The 13,311-nt window shown below is 47.0% G+C and overlaps 1 protein-coding gene across 3 annotated transcripts in view; it reads left to right on the plus strand.

Moving 5' to 3' along the window:
• Nucleotides 1–4,328: 4,328 nt before the first annotated feature.
• YY1 (YY1 transcription factor) overlaps nt 4,329–13,311 on the plus strand; it is a 38,083-nt gene continuing 29,100 nt past the window's right edge. The window contains exon 1 of one of the 3 annotated variants that reach the window (XR_012159561.1): nt 4,329–5,289. Coding sequence is in view for 2 of the 3 variants with exons in the window: in XM_073349643.1 (XP_073205744.1) it covers nt 4,596–5,289 (694 nt within the window). In the remaining variant the exon portion in view is untranslated. The remainder of the gene's footprint in view (nt 5,290–13,311) is intronic. The other 2 variants (XM_073349643.1, XM_073349644.1) reach the window with 2 other exon arrangements.

Here is a 13,311-nt window from a genome sequence, read left to right on the forward strand (position 1 = left end):
TAAGACCAGTCTCTTCTAACCCTGAAAATTCATGAGAAATTGGACTCTAATCCTGTCATTGGCCCAGAACTGAATATTACCTATCCTGAACTTCAGACTTGTGTAACTTTGTGGGAAAACTCCACAGTTAGGGGCAGCAGGAGGAAAGCTTGTTTGTTTTAAAGCAGGAATGTTTGTTTTTTAAATGGTGGCTATAGGAAAGATGCACCCATGTTTGGAATATCAGTCTTGATAGATGAACTAATTAGTAGTCAGATAGCAGGTGTGGTCAGCGGTGCATGAAAAATGGAATTTAATTACATGACACTACCACAATATGAAATATTAAAAACCAAAACATTATTTGAGGATCAAGAAACCTGGAGATTTCTAGGTAGGGAAGGAGTGAGGCTATCAAAAGGAGAAAAGAGGGGAAAAAAGTAGGAAGAGAAGTAGAGATGATAGCATGATAGAAAGGTAGGGCTTGAACTGTGTTAAATTATTTTTAAATCAGGCTAGCTTTCAGGAGCAGTCTAACAACACTTTTGCCCATTTTTTGTTTTTTTTGTTTCCTTTAACATGTGAATATTACGTTTTTGTTATAAATGGAATGCTTGTTTACTCATTAAACATTTCCAGGGCTAATAATACCTCCAAGATGAGTTTATTTAACAATATCTTCCTACCACTTATTTACAGCACTTTCCGTCAGTATATCTCAAAGCACTTTTCAAAGAAGGTAAGTATCGTACCCCCATTTTATAGATACAGAATCTGAGGCACAGAGGAATAGCTAGGTTGTTTTCAGTGGTGGCAGATGACAGAACAAGGAGCTATGGTCTCAAATTGCAGTGGGGCAGGTCTAGGTTGGATATTAGGAAAAACTATTTCACTAGGAGGGTGATGAAGCACTGGAATGGGTTAACTAGGGAGGTGGTGGAATCTCCATCCTTAGAGGTTTTTAAGGCCCGGCTTGACAAAGCCCTGGCTGGGATGATTCAGTTGCAGTTGGTCCTGGTTTGAGCAGGAGATTAGACTAGATGACCTCCTAAAGTCTCTTTCAATCCTAATCTTCTATGATTTGCCCTAAATCATGCAGCAGGCCAGTGGCAGAGCTGGAAAAAGAATCCAAATCTTCTGAGTCCCATCCAGCCCAGTGCTCTGTCTACTAACTAGAGCATGCCTAATTGCAAACACTTTGACTTCTGCATTTATTCAGCCCAGGAGATAGCTTATTACAACAGGGACAACAACTAATGTCTATTTGTTTAATTTTATATTTAAATGCACACATGTTTGCAAAGATAAAGAAAACACCCCCATGAATGCAGAGCATTTGGAGTGACATTTTTTTCCTCTGTAGCTATTCACACAATAAACTGTGTTTGGGCTAAAGTCCCTGGAACACGAAAAGGGCTGGAACTGGAAGGGTCTACAGCCGTTCGGGGGAGGGGAATCAAAGAAAGTGAAATGACTACAGCAGAAAGCCAATGCTTTTCAGCAATGTGTCCTTTTTTTGAGGGCTGTTAAGTTCTGTGACTGAAGGGGTTGTGTTTTCAGAAGAAAGAAGGCTAAAACAAAGAAGTGCTTAAAATATCCATTCATACCTGGAGTCACTATTTGGGGGAAAAATCCATCTGGCATAAGCCTTGCTAGGGGTGGGAAAATGCCCCACTTAACATGTCCATCCTTCCTCCCTAACCTGATTCTACTCATTATGGACTTTTAGTAGCAGGTAATTATATTGTACATGTAGTGTTCACTCCACATAGCAATTGTACACAACTAACAAACTGCAATGTACTACTCATATTAAATTCTACACTTCAGTGAACCAAGTTATTGTTCATTTCACTTAATTATAGAAGTTGCATTGCTTTAAATCTACAAATTTGGGAGATTGTCTTCAATATTGTTCATCTGCACAGGAGCAAGATGGAGCATTCTCATTGGCAAGCAGTATTTTAACTGCATAATTTTAGTTTATGATTGAATGAGATAGCTTGCTGAAAAACACCATGCAGTATACATGTCTTCCCAGAAACAACTTTTTCCCCCCTTCTTGAGCACGTAGGCTGCAACACAGTTGTAAAATTCAAGTAGATCTTCATTTTCCAAACTGCCCCGTATGGATTTGTGGTGCTTTTCAGAGATAATACACAGCCTCTACTCCAAAGACTGTACAATCTAAGGCCCTGGTCCTGCATAGGGATCTTCTTCAGGAAGTGCTTCATTAGGACTTCATGTAGGCACAAGACTCTGCATTGGCAGATCTCAATGCAGGATTGGGGCCTAAAGGCCCAATTCTACAAGTCTTTCTTGTGTAGTAGTCCTACCAAAATCAAGGGCTTGCAGATCAGGTCAAACAGAGGAGAAAGGATCAGAGGGGAAAGTTAAAAAGTGATTAGGAAATAAGGATACTTGTTGGTTGCAGTCTACATTTATTACATTTTTAATATCACATTTAAAAGCTGCATCTGATTTTTCATATTACTTGTTTTGATATATTTCATCTTGTTTCATTAAGGCTCTTTGATCACTTGCACTCTGTTTCATGTTTGAAGTTTTGCATATCTGATTAACTTGGCACAAGTATACTAGGCAGCCTAGTTGGTTGGTGGGGGTGGTTGTTATTTGTACTTAGGTGGAGTAGAATGGAGGGGGTGTCATTATTTTTAGATTTAGCCTAGGTCAACAGAAAGGATTAAAAGGAAACAACCATCATAATCATGCAGTAATTCTTACCCATTACAAACCACAGAATATGAAATGAAATGTTTTGAAATCCATTTGCTGTCACTTTACTGGTGGACAATGACAATCAAATCAATTTCACTTTTGTTTAAATCAGTTTCATTTTAATGTTTTCAGTACTGGAAACTTAGTTTTAAAACAATTTTACAGTGGAATTTCTGAATAAGTTGTTGAGTCATTTTTATAAGCTTTTATGTTTAAAAGGAACTCATTCTTACAAACTGGAAACTTTGAACCAAATTTAAATTGACACTGTTTAATCTGTGATTGAAATAGACTACAGGGTTTTCCCAAAATCCTCCTTGAGAATTTAAATGCAGTCATTACTGTACTACCTGCCCGAAAGTTAAAAAACAAACAACAAAACACTCCAATTTCGAACACTGTACAATTACCTAAATAATAGCAAGGATAGGAGAGTAGTCAGGTCACTGTCTACTGGTGTTATTGATTGCTGTTGCCTGGACCTGCTCTGAGCAGAGCAGCTAGCCAGCAGTCAGTCTACACTAGTGCTCCACTCACTGATGACAGTGAGACACTTCATGAGGTAGGGGTGGAACAGTCTAGGAGACACAGCCTATTTGTTTTCCTTTAAATGGACAACAGCTAGTAAGTAGCCGTTTATTTTGCAGTTTGATAGGGGTTCTTCACTTTTTATCCTAAACCGTTTGATTTTACACAAGTATAGGATTTCTCCTTCAGCAGCCAGCTGCATGGCAGTGACAGGGTAAAAGTAATTAACCGAGCTTGTAAAGTACAGTCCTGTAGATTTACTATAGTCTTCCCCTCTTATCTTACTTGTTGCACAGATCCCAAAGCACCCTCCTCCTGCTAAGGTGCATGTCTTCCGGTTAACACTTGTCTGTTGTTTTGGCCAGGGCGAGTCATCCGGTTTAAAACACAGGGATGCGTTACACTAAAACCGTATCGCCGCAAGTGCTTTTTCTTCACTATAAATCAGATGTAACTGCGTCAGAAAGCGCCAGACACTGAGCAGGAGGATCGCTTGGGAGAGCGCTACTCGACCCCAGCACTAGGAATAATAAAGGGAAGCGCCCACAGTCGCCCGCCAGCTGTGCCGAGCCAGGAGCTTGCGGACGAGAGGTGCGAGCTCTCGGGCCCTCTAGAAGAACAAGCTGGAACCACGGTTGGCTCCGCCCGCCGGCGCGGCCGGGTTTCCAGGGCCGCGGCGGGAGCACTGAGCGAGCGCCCCGCAGCAGGCCCACGGGGGTGACTCACCCCGGCTCAGCCCTGGGGCGTGTTCCCCGGGGCGCTTGCAGCTCCGCCACGGCTCGTCACAGAGACCGGGAGGGAAGCGGGGTCACGAGCATAGCAACCGTCCTCGTACGTCGTTTCCGCTCCGCAGGGGCAAAAGAAAGGACCTGGAGAGAGTGACAGCTTCCTCCCTAGTCGCTGTCGACTCGGGTCTTCCGCAAGAAGCAGGGATAGGCTGGGAGGGCTAGGGGGCGTGCCCTGCTGCCCAGCGATAGGCTGTTTATGGTAAAGGGCGGGGCCTCGGTGCCAGACGCTCTCCAGTAGGCTGTCCGGGTTGAAGGGGCGTGTCCCCAGTGCTAGGCGCGGTATGATAGGCTGCTTAGCGTGAGAGGGTGAGTCCCGGCGGCAGCAGCCTCCAGGGGCTGAGGTCCGTCTCGGCGGTAGCGGCGGAAGTCTCGCGAGGGAGCGTAGCCGGGATTTGGCGGCTGGCTGCCTCCCTCTCGCTGGCTGCGAGGAGCTGCCTGGTGTTTGTGTGGAAGGGGGAGGAGGAGAAGGAAGGGAAGCGAGAGGAGCCCGAGCCCCTTCGCCTGCCCGCTGAGGGGAGCGGACCGGACCCTCCGCCCGCTCGTCCCCTCCCTCGCCCCACCATGGCCTCGGGAGACACCCTCTACATCGCCACGGACGGCTCGGAGATGCCGGCCGAGATCGTGGAGCTGCACGAGATCGAGGTGGAGACCATCCCAGTGGAGACCATCGAGACGACCGTGGTGGGCGGCGAGGAGGACGAGGACGAGGAGGATGAGGATGAATGCTGCGAGGAGTGCGGCCCGCACCACCCACCCCATCACTATCACCACCACCACCAGCCCATGATCGCGCTGCAGCCGCTCGTCTCGGACGGAGACCCCAGCGGAGCGGGTGGCGGCGCGGGTGGCGGCGGCGGGGGTCAGCTCCACCTGCACCATCACCAGGAGGTGATCCTGGTGCAGACCCGTGAGGAGGTGGTGGGGGGAGACGACTCGGACGGGCTGCGAGCCGACGACGGTTTCGAGGACCAGATCCTCATCCCGGTGCCGGCCCCCGCCGGGGAGGACGAGTATATCGAGCAGACCCTGGTCACCGTGGCCGCCGCCGGCAGCAAGAGCGGTGGGGGCGGCGGCTCGTCCTCGGCCGGAGGCCGCGTCAAGAAGGGCGGCAGCGGAAAGAAAAGCAGCAAGAAGAGTTACCTGAGCGGGGGAGGCGGCGGTGGGGCCGAAGGCGGCGGAGGCAGGAAATGGGAGCAGAAGCAGGTGCAGATCAAGACCCTGGAGGGGGAGTTCTCAGTCACCATGTGGGCCTCGGGTAAGTGCGCGCCGGGCCCCTCCCTCCCCGGGCCCTAGGCCCCGCCGGGCGCCCATCAGCTCTGCCAGGCCGGTTTTGTTTTGAAGGGAGGCCATGTTTTGATGTGTGTGATGGGCGCCGCCATGTTCATCGCCAGGGCAAGTATGGCGGCTCCCCCGAAAAGATGGCGGGGTCTGCGCTGCTGCTGCTCCTGCTCCTGCCCGGCTCCGGCGGGGGGAAGGAAAGATGGCGGCGGCCGCCAAGATGGCGGCGGGGGGGAGGGGGAGCGAGAGGGAGGCAGCGCGCTGCTGGCTTCTGGACTAGGCCGCAATGGCGTAGTTTCTGCAGCAGGGGGAGGCGGGGTGTGCGGGCGGGCACGGTGCGGGGTGAACCCAGCCTCCTTTCCTCGCCCCCATTGGCTCCATCTCCTCCCCCCCGCTTCTCTTTCTCCCCGGCTCTCTCTTCCCTGCCATCGGCTCTCTCCCTTTCCTGCTCCCACTTCTCCGCGTCGGCTCTCCGCCTTGTCTCCCTCGCAGCCGCCTCCACCAGCGCCCCTTCCGCGCCCCGTCTCGCTCTGCCTGCCGGTTCCCTCCTTTCCCTCCCTTCTGTCCGCCGCACACCCGGGGCCCCATTGGGCTGCATTTTAATGCTGAACATGGGCCGCAGCCCCGGATGACGCGTGTACTTCAGCCCGTGACCGTTATATGAGGGGGGCGGAGGGGAATAAATGGCTGCCTGAGCGTCGCCTGCCTCAGCGCTCACGCTGCAAGTTGGTCGTTAGGGCAGTGGGAGGGTTACGGGCGCTGCCTGCCGAGGGGTGGGTGCTTGTGCCTCATTGGGGCACTTACGACTTCCCTGGTTCCAAGTGAGCCCAGTGGGCGAGCCAGCTCTGGTGTGCTTCTGCACTGGGGACTCAAGCCCTTTGCAAGAGGGGCTGGGTGTGAGTGGGTACTTTGCCTGACATGGGGTGGAGGCTAAGAGAGGAAAACACCTTTCTTATGACTGTGTGTGTGCGCGCACTCTTCTCTATCTAGAGGGTGATCAGATACCAAAATGATAGGGGCCTTAGAAATAACCAAGATAGGAGCATGGATCTCTTGTCAGCAGCTCTGGAGGAAGGGGGTGGATCTTATGTCAGAGAAGCCTTGGTCCTTGGCAGCATCTTGGAGGGTGGGGGAGGGTTTGCCTGTGGATCCTGTCTTGCGCTTGGAAATGTTTCAGCTCTGCCTTTTCCCGTTTGATAATAGCCGTGTCAGATGCTCTTTCAGTTCGTCTGTTTTAGGGGCGGGGAATTTACACCTGTCAAAGAAATTCTTAGAAAATGTAAAATCCAGTGTAATACAACATCTTAACCTTTTGTGATAGGGATGGTGGATGGTTGTGCTTGCAGGGTTAGGAATCAACCTGATTTTGTTTCTGGATTTGCGAATGTGTTTTATTCCAGGTATGGTTTTCTCTCTCTTACTTTTGAAGTGTTTTGTAGATTTCTGGAAGAGCTAGGCAACAAGCAGTGCAGAATTGTTACTTGCTGTGTCTTCTCTGTAAGAATCACATTAACACCTGCCCTCCAGCAAAATATATTAGTAGATCAGTTGTTCGCTGAAACTGTGTGAATGTGTGTACGCTGTTCATGGAGAGCTGGCTGTTATGAGTCTTGAGGAAGAGGTTAGAATTCCATCTTCCACTGTTAACTACTACTATTACCTCGAGTGTCATAACTTTGAAAAAAAATGTATACTCTGAACTTTAACTCATAGAATGCAATAGTGGTCAAGCAGGTAGAAGAGACAATGTGCACAAAAAATACAGCTTAGAGCATCTGCCACTGTAAGCTGTAAACTAAGCTGTGTAGTGTTGCCATAGCCTGTGTCTAGTTGTGGTCAGTTGAAGGTACTGTTAAGATAGCTGAAAACAAGTGACCGGGGGACAACTGAATAAACAGGCTACAGGAGATTGCCAAAATCCGTTAGCAAGTGCTAGTGTGCATTTGAATTCTGCACTTCAAAGTGTCTAAGCTTTTAGCAAGCACCATACTGTTATACATACAGATTAGTACTTCATTTAAAAGAAGTAAAATAGATGTAATGAATGAGCCTGATATCCTAATATAAAACTGGTATAAATGAGAGAAACCCCATTGATATCAGTGGACTCTGTTCCTTATACTAATGAGAGGAGAATTTGTCCATGTTTGTAATAGTTTATCAGAGATTTTTGAATTATACTGGCACAACTGACTGCTCCACATATTTAGATTGTAATCCAATGGTGTGGGGTTGCTTATTTTTAATTCTTATAGTAATAGTCTTTTGCTAGAAATCAGGGCTACTTTCTTTGTTAGGGCTGGTCTACACTAGGAATTTACTGGCAGAGCTGCATCTCTCGGGTGTGGTATGAGTCTTGGGTATGAAAAATCCACACCCTTGAGAGAGACATAGCTATGCTGACTCTACCCCTGCTCTAGACAGTGCTTGGCCAGTGGAAGAATTCTTCCGTCCACCTAGCTTCTCTCATGGAGGTGTATTACACAGATGGGAGAGCCCCTCCTGTCAGTGTAGACATTACCTATGCTGAAGTGCTACAATAGCACACTTAGGGCTTGGCTACACTTACATTTTATAGCGCTCTAACTTGCTGGCTCAGGGGTGTGAAAAATCACAACTCCACAAGCAGCATACCCAAAAACTCCACCTCCCTCAACAGGGGAGAAGCTTGTTAGTAGTATACTGTTATCACAGAAGATAATAAAATAGGACTTTTGACATCACATATTTCAACTAAACAAGGCTTAAATTAGTGGCTTTTAAATGTTTTGCACCATTGAGCCAACTGTGCAAACTGTATGGCATGAACAAGTCCTTAATTACCTGGTAAGACTTCATGTCTGACTTAGAAATTTAGTAAAAAGCTCATCAAAGAGAGAAAAATAAACAAGTGGCATGTCAAGATATGGATTCTGTGTGGCTTGCCTCTGGGTGTTTCAACGAGGAACAAGGGCACCTTTGCCTTCAAACACTGTCAAGCAGTGGTCTCCAACCTTTTTATGCATAAGATCACATTTTGAATTTAAGTGAAACCTAGGATCTACCTTTCCCCAAGGTTGTGTGTCCCGCCCCCCCCCATCTCCAGTTGCTTGCTCTCCCCCACCCTTAACTCACTTTCACAGGGTTGGGGTTTGGGAGGGCGTGCGGGCTCTGGCCTGGGGCTGAGGGGTTCAGGGTGTGGGAGAGGACTCTGGGCTGAGCCTGTGGAGGGGGTGACGGGTGCAAGCTCTGGGAGGAAGTTTTGGTGCAGGAGGAAGCTCCGGGCTGGGGCAGAGTGTTGGGGTGTGGGGTGCAGGCTCAGGGAGGGGGATCAGGGCAGGAGATGAGGAGTGCAGGAGGGGGTACAGGCTCTGGGAGGGAGTTTGGATGCAGGAGGGTGTTCTGGGCTGGGGCAGAGTGTTGGGGTGCAGGAGGAAGTATGGGGTGCTGGCTCTGGGAGTGAGCTCAGAGCTGGGGCAGCGATTTGGGGTGCAGGACTGCATATGGGGTGTTGGCTCCAGGAGGGGGCTGGGGGTTGGGATGCAGGCTCCTGTTAGGGGGAACTTACCTCTGGTGGCTCCTAGTTGGTGGGGCTAAGGCAGGCTCCCGGCCCCACAAGGCTCCCAGAAGCGGTCAACATGCCCCTAGAGTGGGGCACATGGCTCCGCGTGCTGCCTCTCTGCCGGCACTGCTCCCATTGGCTACACTTCCCCATTCCCAGCCAATGGGAGCTGCAGGGGCGGTGCTTGCAGGCCAGAGCAGCGTGCAGAGACCTTTGCACCCTTTTTTTTTTTTTTCCCCCTCTGCCCCACTGAGGCCGCGAGGGCATGTTGACTGCTTCTGGGAGTGGTGTGGGGCCAGGGAAGGCAGGGAGCCTGCCTTCGCAGCAGCCCCGTTACACCACTGGACTTTTAGTGGCCAGAGATTGCAATCAACTGGAAGAGTCTCCAGGATCAACCGGTTGGTGACCACTGCTACTGAGCAATATAAATCAACAGATCCATGCCATTTTCCAATGCTATTAAAGTGATTGATAAACCAGTGTTGGTAAATTTAGGGCTCAGATCTTTCTTTCAAATGAGCGTTACCATACATCTTCTAAAATCATGCATATATAGTAATCTAATAGATGTGAGCCTGTGTACCTTAAAAGGTGAGTATTTAGTGTTGTATGGTTGTCCGGTTGTCCGTTGCAGCACTGTTGTTGGTAACCATTTAGGCTTTCCATAAAAGTGCTCTTATGTCTCCTGTATTCTGCCATATCAGAACTTGACAAACACAAGGTTGGTTTTAAATAAAATATTAGTTTGAAAACAGTAATGCTTTATGGCAGTTCTTCAAGCTAACTTCAGCTTTGCATCTGGAAAGCTTTCTGACTTACTTCCTTTCATATATGTGGAAGTACAAGGAACAGTGATCTCTGATCTGTTAAATATTTCTTCAGGTATTTGAAAATTATTATAAACTCTTCAAGCGTATTCTTACACCAGATGTTCCCAAACTTGGTTTGCGACTTGTTCAGGGTAAGCCCCTGGCAGGCCGCAAGACGCTTTGTTTACCTGAGCGTCCGCAGGTACAGCCGCTTGCGGCTCCCAGGGGCTGTGGTTTGCCGTACCTGGCCAGTGTTTGGGAACCCCTGTCCTACACTGAGTAGCCTCTCTGTACTGTCCATAGTTTATCTCCAATGTATGCATTGGGTGCCATTCATGATCGGAGAAAATCGTGTGTGGAATGAATGGTGCTGTTTGCTCTAGTGAGGAAAAGGCCCTGATTCTCTTTTATAAACTGGGAAAATTCTGGGATTTTTGTGGCACAAGAATGCACACTTGTTTTTTTATAACTCTTAAATATAATCTGTAATTTAAAGTAATGCATTGCTATTTAGCTTTTTAACTGATACTTCAAAATCTGTAACTTACTAGATCTGTTGCTTTTTGTTATACCTGTTTTCTGTTCCTGGCTTCAGACCCCACTGTTGTTAAAATATATACTGTAGTAGTACTCAGAGGCCACAGTCTGGATCGGAGCCTCGTTATGGTAGGGAGTATGCAAACAGCTTTGTTTTTTCCTTTCTATAATCAAGTTGTCTCTCTCTTTACCCTTCTGTGTTCTTGATGTTTCCCTGACACCTTACAACTTTTGTTTTCTGGAAATGTGGAACAACTACGTGCTTCTTGGTTTTAGGGAGAATGGGTTGAGGAAATGCGATTCTACACCTCCCTCCTCCCCAGCATCATAGCTCTCTCTTCTACTACCCTCCAAGCTTCGATTTGAGTCCTCATCTTCAATGAATAGGGTCAGTGCTGGGTTCTGGATAGTAGCAGTAAAAACTTACAAAACCCCAGTCAGATTGCACTCTTACTGAAGCTTGTCAAAGCTCTGAGCAGCACTGGAGCTCTTTGCAGACTGGGGAAGACAGTGCTGAAATTGTGGCTCCAGAAAGACTTGTTGTTTTAAACACTAAGCTTAGAACATGAGGGCCTGGTTTACACACACTGCATGGATTCAACTAAATTAGCTTCTAAATTATAACTTACTTCTGTGAGGCCTCTTAAAATAGGGTTGTGGCTAAAATTGATTTAGCTTAATTTGGTAATACCACAAAAGAGTTGCATTGATTTAGTTAAATTGTGCAGTTTCTGTGAGTAGACCAGTCCTAAGCCATCCCCTTCAGCTGTTGAGCATTGTGTTCAAAAAACAAACACATTTTTGAGTGTCATATGCTTGGACAGGAGTTGACAGAAAAATTACTCCTGGGGGAATTCTGTGCCTGTGCAGAATTTGTCCCCCCCCAGATATTCTCTCCCCCCCCCTGCAAAATATAGGGTCTACTGGAGAGGTGTTGCAGCTACACCTTTTGCCCACTAGGGGCTGCCATGGTGCCAGAAGAGATGTCAGTCAGTGGGCGGAGAGGGATGGAAAGACAGCGTTCCTCACAGTCGGGACAGAGCAGGGCACATGGGGCTGCTAGAGATGGGGTGTCACACTGGAGTTCAGAAGGACTAGTGGAGGTACAGACTGAGGTGTGGGGGTGACAGCATAGAGCCAGGAGTTGAATGGTAGGGAGCTGCAGGGACACATGGGGATGGGGGAGGGGAGGTTGCAGGGAGACACGGGGATGAGGCAGGTCTGCCTGACTGAATGGGGAGAGGTGAGGGGTTAGCTAGGGTCTGTATGGGCGAGGCTTCCCAACTCCTTACCAATCCACCACCACCCAAAAAAAAAAAAGCACCGTGTTCCATACTTCTCTGACCCACACCCAACAATCCTCCAGGTTCATTCCCAGGCTCCTTCCCTCTCCCTCAGCCTCTGACTCCCCCAAGCCTTTGCTTCTGAGGGATGCAGGAAATATGTTCTTGTTTTGTAGTTTAAATGAATTACTCAAAGTTCTGTATTAATATGCCTTGTTAGGAATCTATTTGTCAAAACATTTCTTGACTTTTTTGGGGAGTGGTGGGGGGGAGATGATCTGTTTTGTTAGACTTACTTGCTGACAGGTATTTTGAAATAAATTCTCAAACTAATTGAAACTGGTGTGGTTCTATTGTGGTGTTTTGACAAATAAAATATGCAGAATTTTAATTGTCACATAATTCCCCTGGGAATACAAGATGTAGTAGTCTGAGAGGGCCAAAATACATGAATGATAAAAATTGTAGTATTCCTGATAATTTTATAGTTCCATCTCAGTGGACTTCCATTTAAATGTCAGTTTAAGATTATGCTCAGCCTCACATCAAAGCATCTAGGAGGCTTTGACTTCTGCCTTTCGTGGGTTGTTTTTCCTTGTCCAGCATCTAGTGCTGTCTGTCATTAGAAGTACAGTAACTGCCATACTTACCAGACCAGACTCCTAATTCAGGAAGGTGCAAAAATCTCTAGGTAATGGACAACTGTGGAATAAGGTGCTTATCGGAGAACTTATTCCCAGTTGAGGCAAGTAGTGATTGGCCTATACCCTCAAGCAGAGGACAATAACCTTTTTTTAATCCTGATTCATAAAACAGTGGACGTTTTGGGGATCCTTAAGTATTAATCTGCTGTCAGCCTGTAAAACTGTCACAAGTTCAACTGTAAATATTTTCTTTCCCCTGTCTTAAATGTAATGTCTTTCAATTGTGAGGGTAAGTCTCACATTTGTAGCATTAATTATTTTAAATACCTATCAAGTTGTTTCTCACTTGGTTGTTTCTATACTAGAGTCCTAGTCTTTTAGCTTTTAGTCAACTTGTTTTAGTTTTAAATAGATTAAAATAACTATAATGCATAATTAACATATAGGAGAAAGAGTGTTTTTGTTAAAGGTTCAGTTAAAGACTTGCGCCTTGCAAATAAAATGAGAGCACGCACAACATATCTAAGAACCCTATAAGTCCTCCAGCAAAACAAAACATCAGACTTCATGTTCCTGATCTTTCTAAGGGGGGAGAGAACTTTTCAGAACTTTTTCATAAATCATAAAGAATCAGATACAAAGGAGTTTTTAAGCTGGATTTTTAGGTAGTTCGTTATCTTATTTATACCTTTGTGGTTGCAGCATCCTGCGCAGCGGTGAAAGGTTAGGCTGTATATGTTGTCAGGAGTTGCTGTTTCTATGCTTAGGAAGAGGTTAAGTAACCCAGTGAAATACAGAAAAAATGTTTGTTTTTTTTGTTGTTGTTGTCATCTTCCATTGAGAACTGGAATTCTTAAGCTTCAGGTAGCTTTAAAAAGCTTTGTTCCATCTCAGTGCTTGAGGTAACAGTCATTAAAATTGGGTTGGAATGGAGATGGGGAGCTGAGGCATGAAGTTAATTAACTTAAGTCATTCTAAAGTTGGTATTTTTTTTCAACTGCCCCAGCTGGAAATGAATAGAGTCCACCACTGTATAGGTGGACACCCCATCTTTCCAGTGGTGGGTGGCATTCATTTCTGGCACGGGCAGACAGAGAAAAAGTACCTTAAATCTGGTGTGGATTGTTTGGACAAGTGCAGTGCTCTTTTGGTACCAATCCAGGAGTTGGTATAGGAAATCTCACA

Source organism: Lepidochelys kempii, chromosome 6 (assembly GCF_965140265.1).
Source record: "Lepidochelys kempii isolate rLepKem1 chromosome 6, rLepKem1.hap2, whole genome shotgun sequence".
Classification (NCBI taxonomy): domain Eukaryota; kingdom Metazoa; phylum Chordata; order Testudines; family Cheloniidae; genus Lepidochelys; species Lepidochelys kempii.